Source organism: Balaenoptera musculus, chromosome 7 (genome assembly GCF_009873245.2).
Source record: "Balaenoptera musculus isolate JJ_BM4_2016_0621 chromosome 7, mBalMus1.pri.v3, whole genome shotgun sequence".
NCBI classification, from domain to species: domain Eukaryota; kingdom Metazoa; phylum Chordata; class Mammalia; order Artiodactyla; family Balaenopteridae; genus Balaenoptera; species Balaenoptera musculus.
Window position 1 is genome coordinate 27,213,598 of NC_045791.1, and position 22,397 is coordinate 27,235,994.

General features: G+C 35.0%; 1 protein-coding gene across 1 annotated transcript in view; it reads left to right on the forward strand.

Moving 5' to 3' along the window:
- ARHGAP15 (Rho GTPase activating protein 15) overlaps window positions 1–22,397 on the forward strand; it is a 609,541-nt gene that overhangs the window by 296,032 nt on the left and 291,112 nt on the right. The window contains exons 7-8 of the mRNA XM_036858098.1: window positions 10,898–10,996; window positions 12,281–12,410. Coding sequence (XP_036713993.1) covers window positions 10,898–10,996; window positions 12,281–12,410 — 229 coding nt within the window. The remainder of the gene's footprint in view (window positions 1–10,897; window positions 10,997–12,280; window positions 12,411–22,397) is intronic.

Sequence of the window (22,397 nt, forward strand, 5' to 3'; positions counted from 1 at the left end):
CTTCTCCAATATTCTTCCCTGAAATGCAAGTTTACCCTTAGAGAAACTTTGGTTAGTTCCTTAAAAGTTAGTACATATGTCCCATCTTGGATCATGATTAATAATTGCTTTCTAGTTGTTTTTCCATGTTGGTTTTGTATGTCACCCTAGATTATAAGCTTGTTAAGAGCAAGGGTCACTGTTAACTTTTTTTTGGAATACCTCATCATTCCTAGAATTGAACGCTAATAGGTGTTCACTAGGCATATAATGATCAGTGGTTGCTGAATGGCTCTCCAGTGTTGTATGTGATAAATAGTGATCTATATGTCCCAATATACACAAAGTACATGGACCTGTGGTCCTGGTGCAATTACTAGTAGTGCTTCTTTTGCCTTCAAAATTGTCACAGTTTAGGCAATAAATTATATGGTCACTCTACTGATAATGCAATCAATATATATTTTTTAAAAATCTAGCATTTTAAAATGGTGCTATTTCTAACACAAATATAGTTTTGTTTTGGAAATTAAGGAGTGTTAAAGTTTTTCTGCACACATGTAGCATAAGTAATGTGTCATTCCAGATGCCAGATGTCCCCATTACTGGCCTGTTTTTCGATTGACAGATGTCATTGTCTATTATAAAGTCATGAGTGGTTTATTTTTTAAAAAGTGACATCAAATGATATATCTGCTATTGTATTATATATACATTATGCCACTAAATTATAGTTTTAGAAATGTCAGATACTTTTACATGTTTGTTTAAAGAGAACCCTTTTGAATAAACAGTGATTTTCTCCCAAAAGCAGAATTATCACTTTTGCTCATTTTCAGGGAAAGTTTCATCATTTTCAACTTATTTAAACCTATAGTTCATGGGGAAAGAGAAATTTCTTCTCATTCATGAACTTCCTAATTACACATATGCTTAGTCTATTATCCTTAGTGAATAATGATGCTGTTTTATAAAGGCCAAAATCTAGATTGTCAAGCCCTTGGTTAAATACAATTTCAAAATTTTCAGAAACCAAAAGTAAGGTTTTGCTATAGTGTTAACTTTACTTCTTGGATTAGGAAGTTTGGATTCCAGACAATAAAACTTCACTAGTTGATCCCCAAATCCTCATTGAGTATTTGTTATTCTGCCCAGACCATGTAGTGTGACATCAGAGAAGGAAATAGATACCCTTCGTTCTTGTGATCTACACGTTCTCCCAGGTAATTCTCAGTTCCCTCATTTCCCAGGTTAAAGTGGCATTAATTCTGTGAGAATAGTTCATCTGTGCCTGGGTAATCGGTGTTTACTAGAACAGCACAGAGGCGCTCTGTTTACGTCTGACAAAGTAGTTATAAATCACACTTCTTCAGATCATAAATACACATTTATCTTTAGAATATATCACCAACTGAGTCATTTTGATGTAAATATTGCACTTCTTAAATATAATGATGATAATCGAGGCTGTGAATCTACAGATTTGTGCAAGTGCTCCCTTTTCGATAACTGAAAATATTTAAATCGCAGAAGTTTTAACATCCTATGAGAAGTGGCAGACAGAGTGGGACCTACCAAAGTTGCAACTATTTTCTCTGAGTTATGAATAAGGCAGTCTCCCTGGCTTCTGCAAGGAAATCACAGTACGTTTTCTAAGTTGGTAGGCTTTTGTTGTGCTGGGAGCGGCGGCCCGGAAATGACTGACTCAGAGGGAGTCCTCGGCTCCTTCCCTCCTTTTAGTTCTGGCATCACATAGAAAGGGCTCTATGGCAAAGCATTATAAACAAAACAAAGTGAGCAATAGTCTGCAAATTTTCTCATTCAGTCAAAAGACCTGTGGGAATCATCCAGCTTTCTCAGACTGGTAAAGAGTCCATCTATAGAGAGGTCCCCAAGATGATGGAGAATCAACATTGTGATGGCATTGCCATCTCTCTCTTGTTGGCATCCTTGTCTGGAAACTGTCTCAGTTGGCTGTAATTTTACTTGAAGATTAAAGCACAGATTTTTATATGTATCTTCTGTTCTCTGAATGTAAAAAATATAAAATACACCTACATTCATTTCTAACTGGCAGTCTTGTAATTCAGCAGATTTCTGTTTTTCATTGAAACCTGGAGTTGAATTATCTTGAGCCGGAAGGCATTCAAGCTGCTGTTTTTTGCTCAGCTATATTTCTCTATAAGCACCTAATTGTTTCAAAAAGTGATGTACAGTATGCAAAAACCTGAATCTACTGCAAAATAAGTCTGTACAGCACTCACGTTAACAGGTGTTCTCATTAATGTAAGTAGACATGGAACAATTCTTGAATGTTTTATAAACACTCATAATCATGGCCAAATATGTTACAATAGCATAAAGATACATATTTCAACATCTTTTATTCTTGTTGTGCAATCTCAGCACTTATTAACAGAAGACATGTGTGAGTAATAAACTAGGGGCAACAATACCTGTTTCTACTTAAGTTACTGTATCTTAAATTAGCTAATACTTCTAAATAAAAAGTTTGCTTGTTTATTAATGTTAATAATGCTTTACTGAACATAATGGCTGCAACATTGATGGACCAGCAATGAGCACTTTTGCATCACTGAGATTCTGTAAAGGCTTGACCCATTAACCTTAGGATTAACTCTCGAAAATCTTCAACTGTATCCAGTTTTGAGTATTGTCAACGCTCAATTAGAAAGATCTACACATAGGGCGAGATTCTTGGATGATCTAGTATAGATTACCCCTGCAAAACACATGCTTTGGAATATAATCAAGAACATTCTATTCTAGCAATATGCATTGAAATACAGACCAACTCTTGGTGCTTCCTGACTCCCTCCACGTTTAATCCTATTGTCTGAAGTCTAGGGCTTATTGACTGATGGGAAAACATAGTTTCAGATTGTTGTTCCCAGTCTTCAAAATGGATTGCCTACTCTACTCTGATAAAAAGTGTTTTCAGTAGATATCCAAATAAACTACTTACATTGCCTGACAGTACACAATGGTGTTTTAACTTTCAAAATTCTATTACAATGGAGGATGAGTTAAATACTGTATGCTATGGCATATCAAACAATAGGATGTAATGCATTCACTGAAACGTATAAGGTAGATAAAGCTTCCCTATATATTATTTACTTAGTGACCCTTAGGTGTGGGTTGTGCAGCCACATACTGGATAGACAATTGCCCTTGGCTTCAGAGTAATTGTAGTGTAGTGGGGGGAATAGAGAAGTCAATAAGGAACTGCAATGGAGACCAATATGGCCTCTGATGAAATAGAAGCAGGATATCATAGAAGCATGATATCATAGAAGCACTTAGGAGGAACATCTATTTCAGAGAACGCTTTCCTGAAAAGGTGACATCTAAATTGATTTGAATAATATCATAGAGGAAGGCACAAGGTTCTGCACAAGGGAAACAGCCTACTCTGAGGGAAGAAATAAGAATTAGTATGGGACAGCTGGACAAAAAAAAAAAAAAAGAAAAAAATCAATATGGCTGGATTGTAGAGGTGCAGAGAAAAATGTGGAACAGGGGGGCTGCAGAGCAGGTAGGTGGCAGAGCACACAGGGTCTGGCAGCCTGAATTAAAGGATTTATTTGCACTGCAGTGTACAGCTGTGGGAAATCTCAGAATGATATCAAGCAGAGGAATGGGATGATCAGATCCGAATTTCAGAAAGATCACTATGGCTACAATATGGAGCATGGATTGGAAGGGAAAACATAGATGAGATGGTGGGGAGACAAAAAGATATTGTCATTAAATCCATGTGGAAGATGATGGTAGTATACATAGTTAAATACATTAAAATTACATAACAGTATACATGACTTTTCATTAAAATATCAACACATATAATGTTTATCCATGAGTCAAAAAAATTGAACGATAGACAACAATTTGGTATACCTTGGGAAAAGGGAAATTTTGTGTTTGTTATACTTTTATATTTGGTAAAAAACTTTAAATTGGGCATTTCTTAAGTCAACACAGAAATAGTGAAAACCATTCCAATTTGCAAATAGTGGGGGCAGCAGATTCCCAAATGTCATGTGACTAAATGAGTAATTTTGCACAGTGAACATAGCTCAAGCTAGAAGCTGATCTGTGGTTGGCAGGGATTGAGTGGTGGGTACCAGCGAACACGAGCCCTGGGATGATGAGTTTACCTAGAGGCAATTGCTCCCCCCGAGTTTAAAAATTAACGTTAACAGCAATAAAACTCTAAGCTGATATCTTTATACACCAACTGCTTCGATTAGTCACTTTTTCAGTCGTTTTTCATATGAGCACCACAGGCAAAAGTTTTGGTGTAGCTGACTGCAAACGTGTAGAAACTGCTAAACTATCTACTAATTACTTGGATAGTATTCTTTCATGAATATTGAGAAGACTGTTTCTCAGTAGTTAAAATATTTTACTACAGGTAAAAGAATGAACACGAGTTTTTGTTTTTTTTTCTTTGTTTGGGTTTGGGTATTTCATTCATAAACAGAAAGGTAGAGTGGGCAAGTGATTCAGGGTGTGAATGTTCACTACAGGACCAGTTTTATTACGCAGAACAAATCTGTGTTGTAAGAGTGCAGGGACCAAATTATTTGAGTGTCAAAGGTACAGCTCAATTTCAGTTAAAAAGCGCTGTTTCTTGAAAGTTTGACCTTAAACCTTAGATTTCAGAACACACTTAAAACCTGTCGTGTATGTTGCCCAACATTTGTTTACTTTCCATTAAATAAGAAATTGCTTACATGAGCAGGTTATTTTGATATGATGACACCACTGAGGGTTCCCATAAATGTACAGGCAAATCAATCAACCCCAAACACATTGAAAACATATCCAATAAACCTCTCGAAACTAATGAACGCATGTTTGTTAACACAAGGGGAGCTGTGGATACGCAGGATCCTTTGGTGGCCAGGCTTATTTAGTAGCGTGTGGATTTTAGAACATTTCTCGGAGTCAGAAGAAACAGGGTAATTATAACATAAGGTTCAACATCTTTAGATATGTAGGACATTTTCCGTTGCTTAAAACAAATATTCCCTAAGAAAGTATAAAACATTTTTCTGACTTGCAAAGTTTTTGCAGTCTATCATTTAAATTACTTAAATCAAGGGAGCTTTACTGGTCCCCAAAGCTGAGAATATAGCACCCTCCACGCATATTAGCTTGATCTTCTTGACAGACCAGAAAAGTGTTTGTGTGTGCCAGTTAAAACGAAAATGGATCCCTAGTGGCTTGTTCCTCACCCGACTTCTGAAGACTGCTATCATTGTTTGCTAGGATAAGGCTGCTATCCAAAGTAAACAAACTTCTCAAAACTTTCATGACAGATGGGGGTTACAAATGCATTTTAATAAGAGAGTTGCCAAAGCAACTTTTTTTTCTAATCAGCATATATTTACTTAACATCTAGCAACATTGGGAACACAAGGCAGATACTTTCTCACAAAATGTTTTAACAAGTAACATTTTTGGAAAGACAAATTGAAGACCTTTTACTTCTAACTGATATTTTACCCTCAGTTTTATGTTAACTTTGCTCCACATGTTAAGAAAAATGTTAGGAGTTACTCAAACCAGATTGTAATTTGAGACAGACATGCAGCTTGATAGTGTAATTTCTTTGGTGGTCATAAACACCTTTGAGACCAAGTAATTTAACTATTAGTATAACCATGACAACCTCCATATCAAATGTGGAGTGTGATGCAAGATGAAAAAAAAATGTTAATCTGAGGGTTTTTTTCAAAGCATTATTGCTTCAATTTTAGGTCTTGACATCTCACTATGATGTGGCCAAAATATATATATCTCTTATGCTATTAGAATTAAATAAAGATACAACCAAAATTAATAAAAAAAAATTATTTTCACTTCAAATGAATTTGCTATAGTTTGACATAACTTTTTATATCTACTTAATTTAATTTAAATATAATGATTTCATCAAGAAGTCCAAAGTGTCTCCAAATATAGTAGCAATTAAATTCCATTCCTCTTAAATGGGTAATCTGCTTACTTGTAGAATCACTGTAGCCACACGATTTAACATTTTTCAGGGCTCTTTGGATATCTGGCATATTTTATTACACATTTCCTAGATACAGTTTCAACTTTATTAAGATGGAATAAACCCTCCTTAGGCTCATCAAAGTTTGATCCTAAGCAAAATGTGAAAGATATTTAGTTCAAACATAGCATTGTTTTAGTTCTTTCTAGACTCTCAAAGAGTTTTTTGGGGGCCCCAATTCTGTTTTAGATTTTTTTTTTTTTTTTTTTGTAGCAGGATAGTAGCTGTTTTTCAGGGGAAAAAAAAAAGAAAGAAAACAACTGAGAAACAGTATTGGTTGATCTTTTAAAATTGTGCTATCTTTAGCGTAACAGTAAAGAAACAAGCAACTTTTGTCTAAGATCTATATTCCAAATTTCACAACTGAAACCAAATCTTCATGGTCCTTTTCCCATATGCACAGAGTCCTTGACTGTATACAACTGTTTGCTAAGAACTAGTGAACTAGAAATCAAGATCTTTGTAATCTCTTAATTCTGTCATTTAAAGTGATGCCAATTTGATAGAATGGCATTCTCATTTTCCTCATTTGCTTCATCTTCTTCATTTGCAAAATTACTTTATGATAGTGGAAGAAAACTGCATTTGAAGAATGTTTAATATGTGCTTTGAGATCATTAAAGCTGATATCACTTTGCATACCAAGTGGTAGTATTCATATCCTTAATATACTAAAGTTCTGATAAAGTCAACCTTTAAAGAATAACATATCATGACCAACAGTTTATATATAATTCCATGATACAAATGTGTCTGCGGTAATTACTCCCTCCTCTGAAATCTTGACATGAGCATTGTCTGTGCCACTCGCATTGGGACATAGTATAAGCCATTTTCTATTGTTATTTATCCTTATACTCATATGTCCTATTTATCCAAACAGATTGTGAGGTCTTGAGGGTGAGGGTTGTGTATTCTTAGCTTCTAACAATGCGCCTTGCACTTAATAGATGTTTAATCAGTCCTTATTGATGATTAGGGGGATGTTCGGTGAGAAATACATCCTCTCATTCTCCTGAACTAAGAATTATTTGTGGGGTTTATTCTGCAGTAGGAAAGTTGTTACTATCAAAGAGGGGAACACACGTCACTTGTTAACTCTAGCACCTTTGATAGTCTCCCAACATTCATTTGAGGTCAACTGGAATGGAAGTAGCCGACAATATTTATCCATCAAATATGTTTTACTGATGAGGTATCTATAACGTAAAGTTGTTCATTGATCATTATCACATACATTTGGTTATTATTTATAAAAGACTGAAAAATAACTAAAGTAATATGTCTATAATGTTTCCTCTATGGAGCTGTGAATAGTTTTAATTTGTTTTTTCATTATCTTTAGTTTTTCTAAATTCTCCACAGTAAATTTAATGTCTTACAATCAGGAAAAAAAAAAAGTGATGTTCTGAAAATTTTTTGTTTCTATTCTGGTAAACCAAAGTATGGAAAATGTTAATAATATAAATACCATCCTACATATTAATTTCTCATTTAAATGAACATCCAACAGGGGAAAGACTAACCGCCAGAATGCATTTTGACAAGAGCAGTACTTAATTGACAATATTGAAAAGGGCAATACTTAAACATAAACCCTACTCATTAAAAGTCCTTTAAGCAGCTTTAAATTAGCATAACTATACTCCATTTGTTAATTAAAGGTTAGAAAACAAATTTCTTCTCTCCTTGTCTCTAATCAGTGGAGTTTGGAGCTGGGATGTACCTGCTTTCATCTTCAGAGGAGCCCTAACAAGGACACAGACTAAGTTATGTCCCTAGCCCAGGGAAACTATTGCAGAATTAACACCGGAGTCTTGAGGAATATGTCTATTCTGCGTGTTGCCCAGTGGATATGCTTATATAACTTCTTAGGCAGACACTTATTACCAGCAAGAATTCAGATGGTCATTATTTAGTGAGAAAAAGTTTCAGGCAAATTTCCTGACAGGTATTTAAATATATGTATTCTTGACAACACCAGAAAATTTCATTGAGACGGCTTTGGTGCCAGGATATATCCCTTCAAAATACAACTTAGTGGAGATAAGGGACTTCAAGAGGCATTTGTCTAAAGTAGGCTTTAAAGCAAAGTGGAGACCAACAGCTCTTGCCTAAACCCATCTTTTCTGTAAGTTCTTCCTTCATCTACCTTATTCCAGCATCTGTCACTTAGACAAAGCATGATACAGAAAGAATACATTCGCCTGGCTGAATATCAAATCTTTTATGTCTGTTATCAGTTCTCTATCACTCTATAGTGTCATCAGGAGATATTCAATCAAACGGTTTAGTCAAAGCTAACATTTACTGATATCTTTTTTTCTAAGAGTGTTGAAAATTTGATTGTTCAAAGTGCAAGTATGATTCAGCAAACCATTCATTTATCAGAAAACCTAAAGAGGTAAGGTTAAAAAAGTGGATTGAGAAACCTGAATTAAATGTGTTTTACCAGCCAAAGACTTTGAAACTGCTTTCCTGTGAGTGATTGGAATGGAGCAGAACAAAGTCAATTACTGACTGTAATTAAGAAGTGGATGCATTTAAACTGTAGAGAGCAGTAGCAGACTTCTCCAGACTGCCTAGTAACTTGAAAGATTAGTGGGAAGACCAAGGAAAGGATGTAAACTGTATCTTTCTGATACTATGTTTTGAATGAATTGCATTCACATAGTTCTCTGATCCAGCTTCTCAAAATGAATTCATAAGTCACTGATTATGTACAATTAATGCAGTAATATATTTGGACAAATAAACTTTTAAAGTACATTTTGCTCTTGGTTGTGTTAGCAGTAAAGATCCCCTTTGCATTGCGTAGCATGCACCAAAAATGCAAATGCACTGCTGAAGTACTTACATTTTATCACTGTTTGAATTTACTAGACTGAAAACTGAACCATATTGGCTCTTTCCTAAACCCTCAGAATATGTTTGTTTCTGGTACTTTGAAAATGTTCCTTTTCATAATTTTAGTAATGGTTTATTTATAATGGCAGAGAAATAGATTGTACACTGCATTTGGGCTAATTGATTTTTCTTTGTGTATGTTAACAAATTGTAACGTTATATAATACATTTTTAATCAAAATATTTACCTTCAGATTAGGATGAAGGTAGAGGTCAAGGACATTACTAGTTTTCTTGTGTTAGTTAGAAGTGACCTTATATTTTTAGATTACTATTTCTGTGGCAACACTTTATAAAGTAAATATTTGGAACTTTATGTAAGTAAGAACATTGTAAGGGTGTTCAGATAATTAAGCAAACATCAGCTTAACTGTCTTTTACTAGATACATAAAACAGAGGACTATTTGGAAGCTATTTTGAGCCATCCCGAATCTTACACGCAATTTGACTTAAAAAAAGAGTGATAGGCCCTGGTAATCTGTCAAATGCTAGTGTGGATAATTAAATTCCTCTTATTTTCTAATCTTTCACTTCTCATAATTTGCATGTACTTTGAATAGTTCCTTTTCTTACAATTGTAAAAAGTTGGAATCCAGCTCACTCAAGAATGGTTGCATTGCAGCACTGAGTAATGTTGCATCTCTAAATAGTTTCTTCTAAAAATCAATGCAAATGAATATATATGTATGTGTGTAATCAAAGATTGCTTTAAAACTCCAGGATTATTGTCATTAAATGTTGCCATAAGAATCACTGAAACCTTCAGAGTGAGCTATTTGGGGTAATAATTGTCACTTTAATGATAGAATTACAGAGACATTTTGTAGCATCATTTGTGATTTTCTGAACTTGTGCCACATATCAGCATTTACCTTCTATTTAGAGGAAGTAAGGCTGAGAAGAGGTGACTTGCTCCTGACTGAGTATTTTGAAATGTCAGTCCTCTAAACCTCTGAAACCTTGCTTGATGTGTGACAGTAGTTGGGAAATGTTCATCTTCCTGTTGAAACAAAAAGTCAAGAATACAAAGGGAAAATCTTCACAGTTCAGATTGAGAGCCTAATACGAAGAGCGTGTCCACACCCACTCTAATCAAATTCTTGTCTAAGTAGTCCTTTATGTGTGAAATCAAGAGCATTGCTCTGTTTTCTATAGGGTCACATTCTTCTCTCACAATTCCAGGGAGTAAAAGATTCCCTGCAATGAAAAACGTATAGTAGCATGCTAAATATTGCCAACTACTTAACAGCCCTAAGAGTCTGGAACAGGAATGTTCATTTGATAAGTACTCTCCATGAGAGGTTCAAATATGTAAATGAACTTTTATTCTAATGTACTCCCTTTGTGGGAAAATTGGTCCTTTATTACTTTCCTATAGATCTTTATGATAGGAAAGTAGAAATAGCCAAATGTTATTCGTTAGAATGACCTTTTAGAAAAGTCTGCATTAGTCTCTTTGGTAAATAATCTGTTTTAGTGCCCTCCATAAAAGGAAATCAAATATAGAGATACTATTAGATTTGAAAGAGACAAACAGGAAAGAGCCAAAAGTGCAGAATGAATTCTGACACACCCGGGTGCATTTTTCTGAGGTTCTGACTTAAGTGGATACTGTCTGCATTATTCTGAACTTCCTGGCTTGCTTTCTCCATGAGTTGGAGTAATTCAGCTTTAGACCTACTCTGAGTTAATTGTTCTAGTATTAAAACAATAATATATTTGTTATGACATGAAAAAATCGTTTATAGAGACCAGTTCAAAATGATCCTAGTCTCCCCGTTCCCAGAAAGACAATTACTGGAATACAAGAAAATATCTGAGTGTATTAAAGTGTGTTTTTTAAAAAAGTATATATTTTTTAATGTAAGAGATTATTTTATTTTATATGGTTTGCTTACCTCTCGATTATTTTTTTTTTTTAGATCACAACAGTATCAGGAAATGAGTTCCTTCTGCAGTCAGATATTGACTTCATCATATTGGATTGGTTCAACGCTATCAAAAATGCAATTGACAGATTGGTATGTATTTGTTTTGGCTGTTACCTTTATTAATTAGAATGTAGTCATTTAAATCTATTGCTTAGGCATAAGCACACATGCATTTAAGTAGATCCTATGAACTGAGAGTTAGTAAGTTATTTTAAGTTTAAATAGTCCACGAAAACCATTTTCAGTAGAGAGGATTTGTGGAACTAAATGTCATTTGATTTCTCTCTTTCAAAAACACAGTGCATTCATTTTTTTTCTGAAATAACACAGACATTCATTCACTGAAGGCTGTAAAAAGCACACAAGAACTTAATAACTACTGAATTTTCACATTTTCAGTTTATGCAATCTATAATACATATTCTTGAAAATAAATATCAATGTATTTAAGCCCATACTCACTGTTATAATGCCAGTAAACAATAATCCTTTGTATTGATTTTCATTGTTCTTCCAGCTAAGCTAGATTGTTCTTCTCATGAAAATTACATATCTAGAACTTCATGAAATTACCCTAAATCCACACATTTAGAGTATGTTCTTAAAAGAGTCAAATTATTTAAAACTGCTCATTTTATACTGCTTCTCGACCAAACATCTTATTTTAGGACATTAATATTTGCAAAATCTTGAGAAGAAAATATTCTTGAGAGCTTTTAATAAGGTATACAAAAGCTGCAACATTTTTGTGTAATTTTATTGCGATTTAATCACACACTTCCGTTATATTACTTTGGGATCAAAACTTTAAAAAATAAAATAACAAATTGACTTTTCCCCATCATCAATATAGTTCCCTTATCCAGGCACACATGAGTGTTCATGCACACACACACACACACACACACACACACACACACACACACACACACACAGATTGCTGTTATCATTAAGAGTGGACTCTGGAGTCAAACTTCCTGGGTTTGAAAGTTTGAATCCAGGTTCTATCATTTACTAGCTGTGTGGCCTTAGGCAAATTACTTATCTCTTTTGGCTTCAGTCTCCTTGTCTGGAAAATAAGGATAATAATAATAATACCTACTTCATAGGATTACTGTGATGATTGAGTTAATGCATGGAGTGCTTGGGGTATACACAGCATTTAGTAAGTTATATATATATATATGTGTGTGTGTGTGTATATATATATATATCATTATTAAATTTGAAAATTGAGCTTAGCTTAGGGGCCCTATTCCAAAATAATTATCTTTTTTCAAACTTCTCTTTAATCTAACAGCAAAATAGATCACAGAACTATTCAGTGCATTTTTTCTTCCTTGTAAAATTATCCCATCTAATTGTCACTTCCAGCCAAAGGATCCAAGTAGTCCTTCAAGAAACCTGGAATTATTTAAAATTCAGAGATCCTCCAGTACTGAACTACTAAGTCACTATGATAGTGATATAAAAGAACAGAAACCAGAGAACAGGAAATCTTTAAGTAAGTATTTTTTTTGACTTGCTCATTTTAACTCTGTTTAAATGCAGTGCTTATGAAATATAAATGCATTGAAATGAGATTTGAGCCAAACTCATACTACTCATGGAAGATTCGTAGCCATTTTCTGGCCAGGGATTCATGCACTGGAGGGCAGTCTGGGCGCTTTGCATGCGTCATTGTTGGTAATGCCTTTTGAAAAAATAATTGTTCCAAGGTCATGGTCTCTGCTTACAGCAAACCTCTGAATCTCTGAGTAATAACCATGGCGTTCAGATTGGTGATTGATTTTGAGAGTGGGAAATGTCAAGTGTCTCCAAACCTTGGTAGGCTATTTGATTTCCATACATTAAAAGATATATGAGTGACCAGCATAGTTGGCTCAACATAAACCAACAGACTATGCAACTTTCTACACTTTTAGACCACCAGAAAGATTTAGAAATGTGGAATGTGGATTAGATGTCCTCCAAGGTCACATCTATTTCTAATATTCTAAAAGAAATGAATTTGAAATGAAAAGGACCAGTCTGTCCACTTAATATAGTGACCTTGAGCATATCTCTTAACCTTTTTCACCCTGATTATTCCTCAGTAAAGGGGGTTATGAAAAAGTGTCGTGCATATCTCACAGAGTTGACATGAGTCTCAACTTCCTGAAAGAACAAGTAGATATCTCTGGAATTAGAGAAAAACAATTTCCCAAAGTCTTGTAAATTATAATACCTTTCTTGCATCATCTGTCTACCTACACTGAATCTTCTGAATCACCATTTTTTCTGTAATTTCCCTCTGACCAAAGATCAGTGTAGTTATATCCTAGCTTTTTGAACTTAAGGAGAACTCAGTAAGTAGAGAAAGGCTGATTATGGAATATCTCCTTATCTACATATGTATATGAGTAAATATGCCAGATGACCATATGTGTATATACACATATTTGTGTGCATTAGAGAATATTATACATATGTATACATAAATATACATGTACATTCACCCACATGACAAGAAAGAGGGAAACTCTTTATATGTGATACTATATCTTCCAAATCTAAATTATTAGGAACCCAAATCTAGAAACAGCATGACAACTTTGAGTAGGAGCACCCTTTCAAAACTGTCATTATTCAAAGAACCATACCATAATTTCAGCAACTGTTAGGTACCTATTTAGTTAGCCAGTTGCGTTAAGTTAGAGCTTAAAATTATCCATGTTAATGTCTTGGACTGTATGGTGCTTTCCAAATTATGTGTGGAAAATAAAAAAAATGCCATTTTAAAAAGTTTTCCATATGATGGTACAGTTTGAAGTTATCTCATTTGAAGATTTCTCTTTAATTCCTGGTCATTGTCCCTCTTGACTTCGTATGGGATCAGACATAAGATTTTAGAATTAGAATTCCACTGTGAGTACATAATTCATGTTAACTACATAAGCATTTGTAGTGGATATAAAAGGATGCATGAGGCAATGAGCAGGAGCTCTGGAATCTCAGATATCATTGCTGGTTTGGAGGAGACCTTGGCACATTTCTGAAGCCTAAAGCTCAGGAGAAAATAAAGGTTTATCAAAGTGTGTGTGAGAAACATTGAGGTAAATGGATTTTGTATTCAGCAATAGCCACTTGAAATGTTTTCAGACCATACTGGGGGAAAAAAATTCCTACAGGTAGAATACCAGCCGCTTCTCTTTAGAATTTATTTTTAACTGGGAAAGACAATTATTTGTCTATTTTGGGCTTAAATTCGATCCTGTCTAAAGACAAGGAAAGAGACATATGATTTCATTCTATTCATTTCAAAATGTATTTAACTGTATAAAGACCTCATGTTCACCTTTTTCTTTGCAGTTAAAAAGTAATGATAGCTAGCAAATACTGAATACTTACTATTCAGGCATTGTTCTAAGTGCTTGTCTTATGTTGATTTACTTAATCCCCCTACTAACCCAATGACATAGGTACCATTACTAACCCTATTTTATAGATGAGGAAACTGAGGCACAGAAAATTAAAGCAACTTGTACAAAAACAAGTTATGGAGACAAGTTTCAAACCCAAGCAAACCGATTTATTAGAGTCTGTGCTTTTAACCATGACACTATAGTGAAGTGAACAAATAAAAGGTAAACTTAGTTTATTTCAACCTTGGACTTGGATGGAAATATTACATTAAAGATGAGATCCATATAAATCAATAAACTTAAATAGGGACCCAAAAACATATTAGCAAAAGAATTAAAACCAGATGTTGCCTTTGGACTTTGATTTCACTGTTAAACTAAAAGGGTCATTTAATCTTTACTGCTAGCCCTAATTTTAGAAAATGCTTCTTTTCTGTATTTTGGTGGATATTTATAGTTGTAAGCCTTTTTTAGGACTAGTGTATTTTTTGCAGCGTAGGATACAGTTAATAACCGTCTAATACTTTGAATGAAGTTCAGTCGGTACTTACATATTCATTTTCATTTGAAAGGCATAATTATTGACCCACCCACACAATATCAAATTAGCTATGCATTTAAAATAGTGATTGGCATATTTTATATTTGATGCTTTTTGAAATACTTTTTCAAGTAGGAAATAGGCTCTGTGAAACCCCTCTGATCTCAGTCCCAGATTTGAACACCCAAACTTAGGTTTTTAAAGCATGCATTGGGTTTTATGTCACCCTCTTGAGATTAAATAATTATGTGGAGTTAGAGAGTCACAGTATCTCCTTCTTTATTAGCAGTCTAAGAACAAACTTTATTGTCAGTTTGCTGCCTTTGGCTTCCTGTGCCCTTGATGTTCCCACGAGTTTTGTCGCCAAGATTGTAGACAGATAAAGCCAGAATTACTTTTTTTAAAGGCATGTGAACATCATTAGCAGCTAACAGGTGGTCATTTCATTGTCCAGTTTCTCTGTATAACATGGGAAAAAAAATATGTACTTTCAGTGAGTGAATCAGAAAGTTAAGTGCTTAAATATACTTTCCTTTTAAAAATATGATTCTAACCTGCCAACACTATTAAGTACTAATCAGATATTTTAAGATATCAGTTGAGTCTAACAGACAAGAAGCCAGAAAATTCAATGTAAGGGCCAAATCACTGTGGGAAATTTAGGACACCAGCATGGGATGAGAGTGGGAGAGCAGCTCTCCAGGGAGGGCTGTTATGGAAAGTGGAGAGTCAGTCAAAGAAAATGCTAACATATTTTTCCAAGGAAAGAGAAGTGTCTTCCACTGATGGCAAAGAGGAAAAGCTCAAATATAAATCCAAGAAACCTTGGAGAGCTTTCTCAACTTTTCTGAGCTTTACTTTCTAGATCTATAAAAATGGATCTAATACTGTCCTTGCAGGATCAAGTGAGAATGTGAAATTAGATATGTAAATACTTAGCTCACAGCAGGCACTCAATAAATAGGAGCTCTTATTATTACCCTCTATGTCCCCAAGCAGATGGCACCAAACTAGGGCACGAGCCAAGGGTGGTGTCTGATAGAAGACTGGAGCAAGGCATATATACTTGACATCCTCTCTCCGAGTGTAGAGAAAATAGGGGAAAGGAGCCAGAACTGGGTATGGGAGTTATGGCTGCAAAAATCTAAATATGAGCAGCTGGTCTTTCCCCTGGCGACTCCCTAGGTGAAAATGGCAGCCAGAGCATTCTTGGGAGCAGCACACCAGGAGCTAGCACAAGGGAGCCAAGAAATGCTCTTGATTCTTTTATGCCCAGAAGAGCAGTTCATTAAGAAATTCCAGTTGATGGAAAGGATTCAGCATCTAGCCATTTCACCATTGCTTTAGCCATACCCCTAGTTTATTCCCTCATTCATGTATTTATTATTTTTCATTAATAGATATATCTGAAGGCACACCACTAAAATTCTTGGCTCCACACATCTGTACTTTAAACTTTTTAAAATTATTTTTGTATTTAGATTATGCTTTAGGAGTAGTATATCTCATGCTGATCAATTGCTAAGCTGTAAAATCCATGTATGGAAATCTTGAATAAGTTTACACAAAATTGATACTTAGCATTATAAATAAGCACCCCAAAATGAACATAAGTTAGAAGAATAAAATCAAAAGTAATAGAACCAAAAGGAAATGGGTTTCCTGTTAACTGTCTTTTGATGAAAGCATCATAAAAACCAAATGTGTTCTGGGTGAAATCCTAAAAGTATTTTAGATATGGATTTCCTAATTCCACAGCTCCTTAGTGATGTATGTAACAAGAATGTATGTACAAGGCTACAGGAATAAAGATAAGAATGGAAAAATTGGATTGAGATATTTATACAGTGCAGAAAATGAAAATGCTTGTGAAACTTTAGTGAAGTTTTTGTTTAAAAATTTGCCTGCAGAGTAATAATGGTCATGCCAAGTGAAAACAAGTGTGATAGAGAAGACAGTTAATTTTTGTGCTAATCTAAATAATTATAATACTGGCCATCCACAACTGTATGTAGACTAAGTTCTCAAAATACAATTGTAAACTGATTGCTTAGACCTCAACACATTTTCGTAAGGAAACCATGTACTAGCCACAAAAGCACACGTGAATCTTATGCAATCATTTTGAATGTTGTTTCTAGGGAACAGTTCATTCTGAGTTTGTTGCACCTCTGTCCTAGGAGCTCTGCCTTCCCATTAGCATTGCTTTCCATCTGGTTTCCCTTTTTCTCCTCCCCCCACCCTTGCACCAACTCCACCAATGCAATCAGGATTCTCAGAATGGCTTTGGCCAGGAGATTCCTGGACCCTGAAAATCCCCAGTGATGGCAAGGAGGGAATGCGAGGCCTCCAAGCCAGAAGAAATAGTCAGAAAAGGAGAGAATGAAGGACTGGAGAGGAAGTTTCTGCAGCATGGGTGGGGAAGTGAGTCCTCAGCAAGGACAGATGTTCTTTGTAAGACATGTATGTAGTGAGAGATTAGTCTGGCATTGTCCCAAATGTTAACATTTGTTGAATCTAGGTGGTATCTATAGGAGTGATCATGACGCTGTTGTTTTCTGTATGTTTGAAAGTTTCACAATTAAAAACTGGAGTACACACACACACACACACACACACAATTAGGCATTACTCATGTTCACAATTCAATAACAGAATATATACATTTTCTAATTGTAATTTGAAAATTTTAAAAGAAAAGTCAAATTTTCTGAGTATGAGTTACATTAAGACCTCTTTAAATATAAAACATTGGTAAATCATTGTTTTCCTACTTTTTCTACAAAAGCCAATATATTTTTTCTTGTGACTATTGTGACCTTTCTGGTAACTATATAATTAAGAAAATTTATTAAAATGTTTATTATTATGCAAAATGGAAAAGTCATACTAGTTTCCTGGATAAATATGTAATTAGCAATTGTTCAAAACATATTGTGAGGCCTGTTCTGGAGAGTCATATAAATACATATGTTAAAGTTTCTTCTTATTAAGAATTTTGTATAAAACAGCCTAATCTTGCCAATGCATGAAAATAGTAAGATGAATAAGCCATCTGCCAAGAAAATGAAAACAATATTAAAATTGCACAAAGAAATTATATCTAGCTCTGAAGAAACAGAAAAGCTCTTACCTGGACACACACACAAAAAATCATAATAGTTGTGTAGAATATTATGGGTAAACGTTTTGTCAGAAAGATCCAGATTCAGATAAGGTGGTCAATTATCTGATTCTTTTTTTTCCCACTAAAATCAGTATTGGTACCCTGGTACCAGTTTCATTCAATATCCACCTGAGAAAAATAAACTATTGAACTAAAGTGTGAAAATAAAAATAAATTTGTTTTACTATAGTTATGTTGACTTAAAAAAAACAGCACAATGTGAGAGTTTTATTTGGGGCAAAATGAGGACTGCAGCCCGGGAGACAGCATCCCAGAGAGCTCTGAGAAACTGCTCCACAGAGGCAGGGGGCAAGGTCAGTATATATGTGATTTTGGTGAAGGGGAATACATGCAATCAAGCACATATTTTTTACAGAAGGTTTCTGCTAGTCTCGTGCAGGTTACTGCTAGTCACAAGGAGCAGAGGTCACCATGAAGGATTTTAGCACTTTTCCAGATACGAAGAGATACAAGAATTGGGCTCATAAAATGGGCTCTTGAAAATATCTAACTATCTGAAGACGTGTTCTGCCAGTTTTTCCCAGAGCACAGAGTGCCTCATTTCTGCTCTCCACCTGAGCTCCTTTCAGGGGGTGTTGAAAGTCAGCAGCTGCAGCAACACATGATTTAATCCTTGTAGAGGTAGATGGCAAGTGCCAATAGAAAATGCCAGTTCGTAGTTGACAGCTAAGACAGACAATATCTAAGGAATGGTGAGTGTCAGCTCTCTTCTTGATTGTTTCCCACAGGTTAAGGGAGTTCTTTATTTCAAAATATTCCAGTTTGGTAAAGAAAAAAATGAAAAGTTTTAAAAGAAAATTTACATTGCCAAAGCTGGAAGATTTAAACATTATGAGAAAAACAAACAAACAAACAAACAGTAAAGATTAGATGCACACTTGATAATCAGACATCTGAATTACTTTGTCAAAACAGTATTATTCACGAAGGTTCCAGGGCTTCACCGAGGCACTGTGTGACCACAGCAATTGTTCTGACATGTGTTTCCAAGACAGTTAGCAGCAATTCAGCTTTCCTGGGACCCATAGATTACAGTCTCTTCAAAACATTCAGTTCTCCGTGAATCATTGGATAAGAGGACTTAGTTATAAGCTGAGCAAAGGATGTCCTGATTAATCTCTTCCTTCCCATCTAAGGGGTTGATCTCGCTCTCTGACCTGTCGGTGTCCATTGTCATGTATCTTGTAGCATCAGCTACTCTGAAAGTCTATCTAACCCTATCAGCACTCAAGCACTAGATCACCCCATCTCCTCTTGACCCTGGCAGTAACTCCCTGACCATATTTCCCCTTAGATGAACTGCATTTAATCAATTTCTGATTTCATTAGGTCAAATGGCATCTTTCTTTCAATAATAGGCCAGATCCAGAGGGCTGTTTGCTGTAACTCTCCAGCAATATTTCCTTAGCATTAATACACTACTGTGATTGTAAACAATAGAAAACAATGTCCTTTGATCTCCTCTGAAAGTTTCTCCTCTCTTTATTCCATGACCCTAGAATGGGCATATATTAATATTTTCTTGTAAAGTTAGGTGTATGATATTTGTTCACCGGTGTCATATCAAGTTTAAAGTATCTTAGCTAAACATGATATTTAAAGCATTCTTACAGTGAATCCCTGTGCAGAAAAAAGCATTCTTTTGAATGCAAATGATCAACTCTTTCTGTATACAGAATTTATTTGGTATACTCCTTTTTGTTTCTGGAGTGTAGGAATAATGCTACTTTTCTTCAAAATCCTAAAAAAAAAATAATTTGATTTTTAATGCATTTATTTGGGTGTCCCAGATAGGCCCAAAAGTATGCTTAGGGAAAACATTCAACCGTAAACATGTATAATCGATGAGATTTTCTTGGAAAATAAGTTTATTTCTCATTACTCACAGTAAAGCCCACATCCATGTAAGGAAAATCAGGTATTGCTTTCCTCCCAAAGTATGAGTTGTATCCAAAAATACCAGCTCTTTCCATCGAAATGCAATAAAATGTGATTTATAACATTAGGACTCTTAGCTTTCTTCAAGAAATGGCTTACGAATGCCTGGAGAATGGTAAATCAGTCTGCCAATTCATCTTTCTCTGATTATTTAAATAGAACCTAAATACTCCTGCTACCCAATTTCAGTAATGTAAATATACCCTTTTTGTATACAAAATCAATTGGCCTAAAAAAATAGAGGTAAAATAGGAGATGCAATGGCTGAATACAAAATGTAGGACTGGGATAGTGCCGTCAGAGGTGGTGACCTCCAAGCTGAAGTCAAAGGTTAAGAACAATTTCTAATCAAATTGCTGCATTGGAATGGCTCAAGTCCAAGTTCCTCAATAGAAAGCTATCACTGAGTCCCCTTCTCCAGTTTTTTCCCACCTCTCTCTGACCCATGATTTACATTCCAGGAAAATGACAGTTATAATGCCTGATGCACGCTACTCTGTGCTGATGTTTATATTTAAATCAGTGTCTTCTCTTTGCTAAATTAACATCCTGTTCGACTCAGCTCAAGCCATACCTCCTCCAAAAAGCTTTCCCAAACCTCTGTGGTGAGTTAGGAGTTCCTTAGTACTCAGTGCATATCTCTACCATTGCAATAGCCAAAGTGTGTTACAACAAGCTAATTATCCATGTCTGTTTGTCTGTCCACTAGAGTGCCAGACTCTAAAGAGAACTCTAGTTTACCTTTATCTGCAACTAGCAGAGTGGCTTGATGATATTTGAGAGTACTCAAAAATGTGCAGTGTTAAATTAGTGAATGAATGGATGAGGATATTCAAATGGCCATTATCAATGTACTTCTCATTCTGTGCTAAAAATGAAGATAAAATTGCTGAAACATTTTTAGGAACAATAATGGATTATTTCTTCATCCTGACTACTTGTACTGGTTTGGTATTTTAAGGTCACTATTTGTATGTCTCTCTTAGTTTTCTCTTAGAACTGTAAATCTCAAAGCAATGGTATATTTTTGCTGGTCTCATGTACTGTACCTAGCAAAATCATGTATAAGTAAGTGTTTTATCATTCAGTGAGGATAAAAGCGACTAAGATTTGGGGGAGAGAAAAGAGAAAATCCTAATCCCTTTGCTTAAAGTTACTGTCCTCTCAATATCTTTCTATCATGCATTCTAGCCTTGTATTTTTTTTTAAATAGATCTTTATTGGAGTATAATTGCTTCACAGTACTGTGTTAGTTTCTGTTGCACAACAAAGCGAATCAGCCATATGCATGCACATGTCCCCATATCCCCTCCCTCTTGAGCCTGCCTCTCAGCCTCCCTATCCCACGCCTCTAGGTCATCGCAAACCACCAAGCCGATCTCCCTGTGCTATGCAGCTGCTTCCCACTAGCTATCTGTTTTACATTCGGTAGTGTATATATGTCGATGCTACTCGCACTTCTCCCCAGCTCCCCAGCTTCGCCCTCCCACCCCATGTCATCAAGTCCATTCTCTATGTCTACGTCTTTATTCCTGCCCTGCAACTAGGTTCATCAGTACATTTTTTTTTTTTAGATTCCATATATATGTGTTAGCATACGGTATTTGTTTTTCTCTTTCTGACTTAACTTCACTCTGTGTGGCAAGACTCTAGGTCCATCCACCTCACTACTAATAACTCAATTTCGTTTCTTTTTATGGCTGAGTAATATTCCATTGTATATATGTGCCACATCTTCTTTATCCATTCATCTGTCGATGGACATCTAGGTTGGCACTATTTACAATAACCTTCTATTTTATTTGAGAGAATCACTCTGGTTCATAATTATCCTTGATGCTGTTCTGTGGGCTCTGACTTAGAATTTTCAAGGCTGTATTAGAGGCGAGAAAAAAGAAGACACTCTATAATGTACAAAAAAGAGTAGTTTTGATAATTTTTAGAAGACTCTGAGAATAGTTTTCTTTAAGGTCAGCATATTTATAAAAATCCAGTAATTTTATAAAAATCCACACAAAAGTTAGAAAAGTGTTGTATGCACCTTCTTCAAAAGGTTGTATGGGATTGTGTCAGAAATTTGTGTCTAAGAATTGGGTATTTTAAGTACAATTCTTACCTCCAAGATAAGCTAACTATAAGATTTGGACAAGTTTCTTAAGTTTCCAGAAACTGACTTTTCAGATAAATACAGTGGATAATTTTTATGTAAATATAAAGCATATATACAATATTATATGATCTAAGGAGATAATAATATATTAGATCTAAGGATAATGTATATACTAGATCTAAAATATATCCAAGAACTATGTAGATTTATATTACAATATAAATATTAGATAATGATTTCTAAATGGGTGTACTCTGAGTAAAATAATCTGACATTTGTCTACTATAAGTTTATCAAATTTTCTCTTTAGA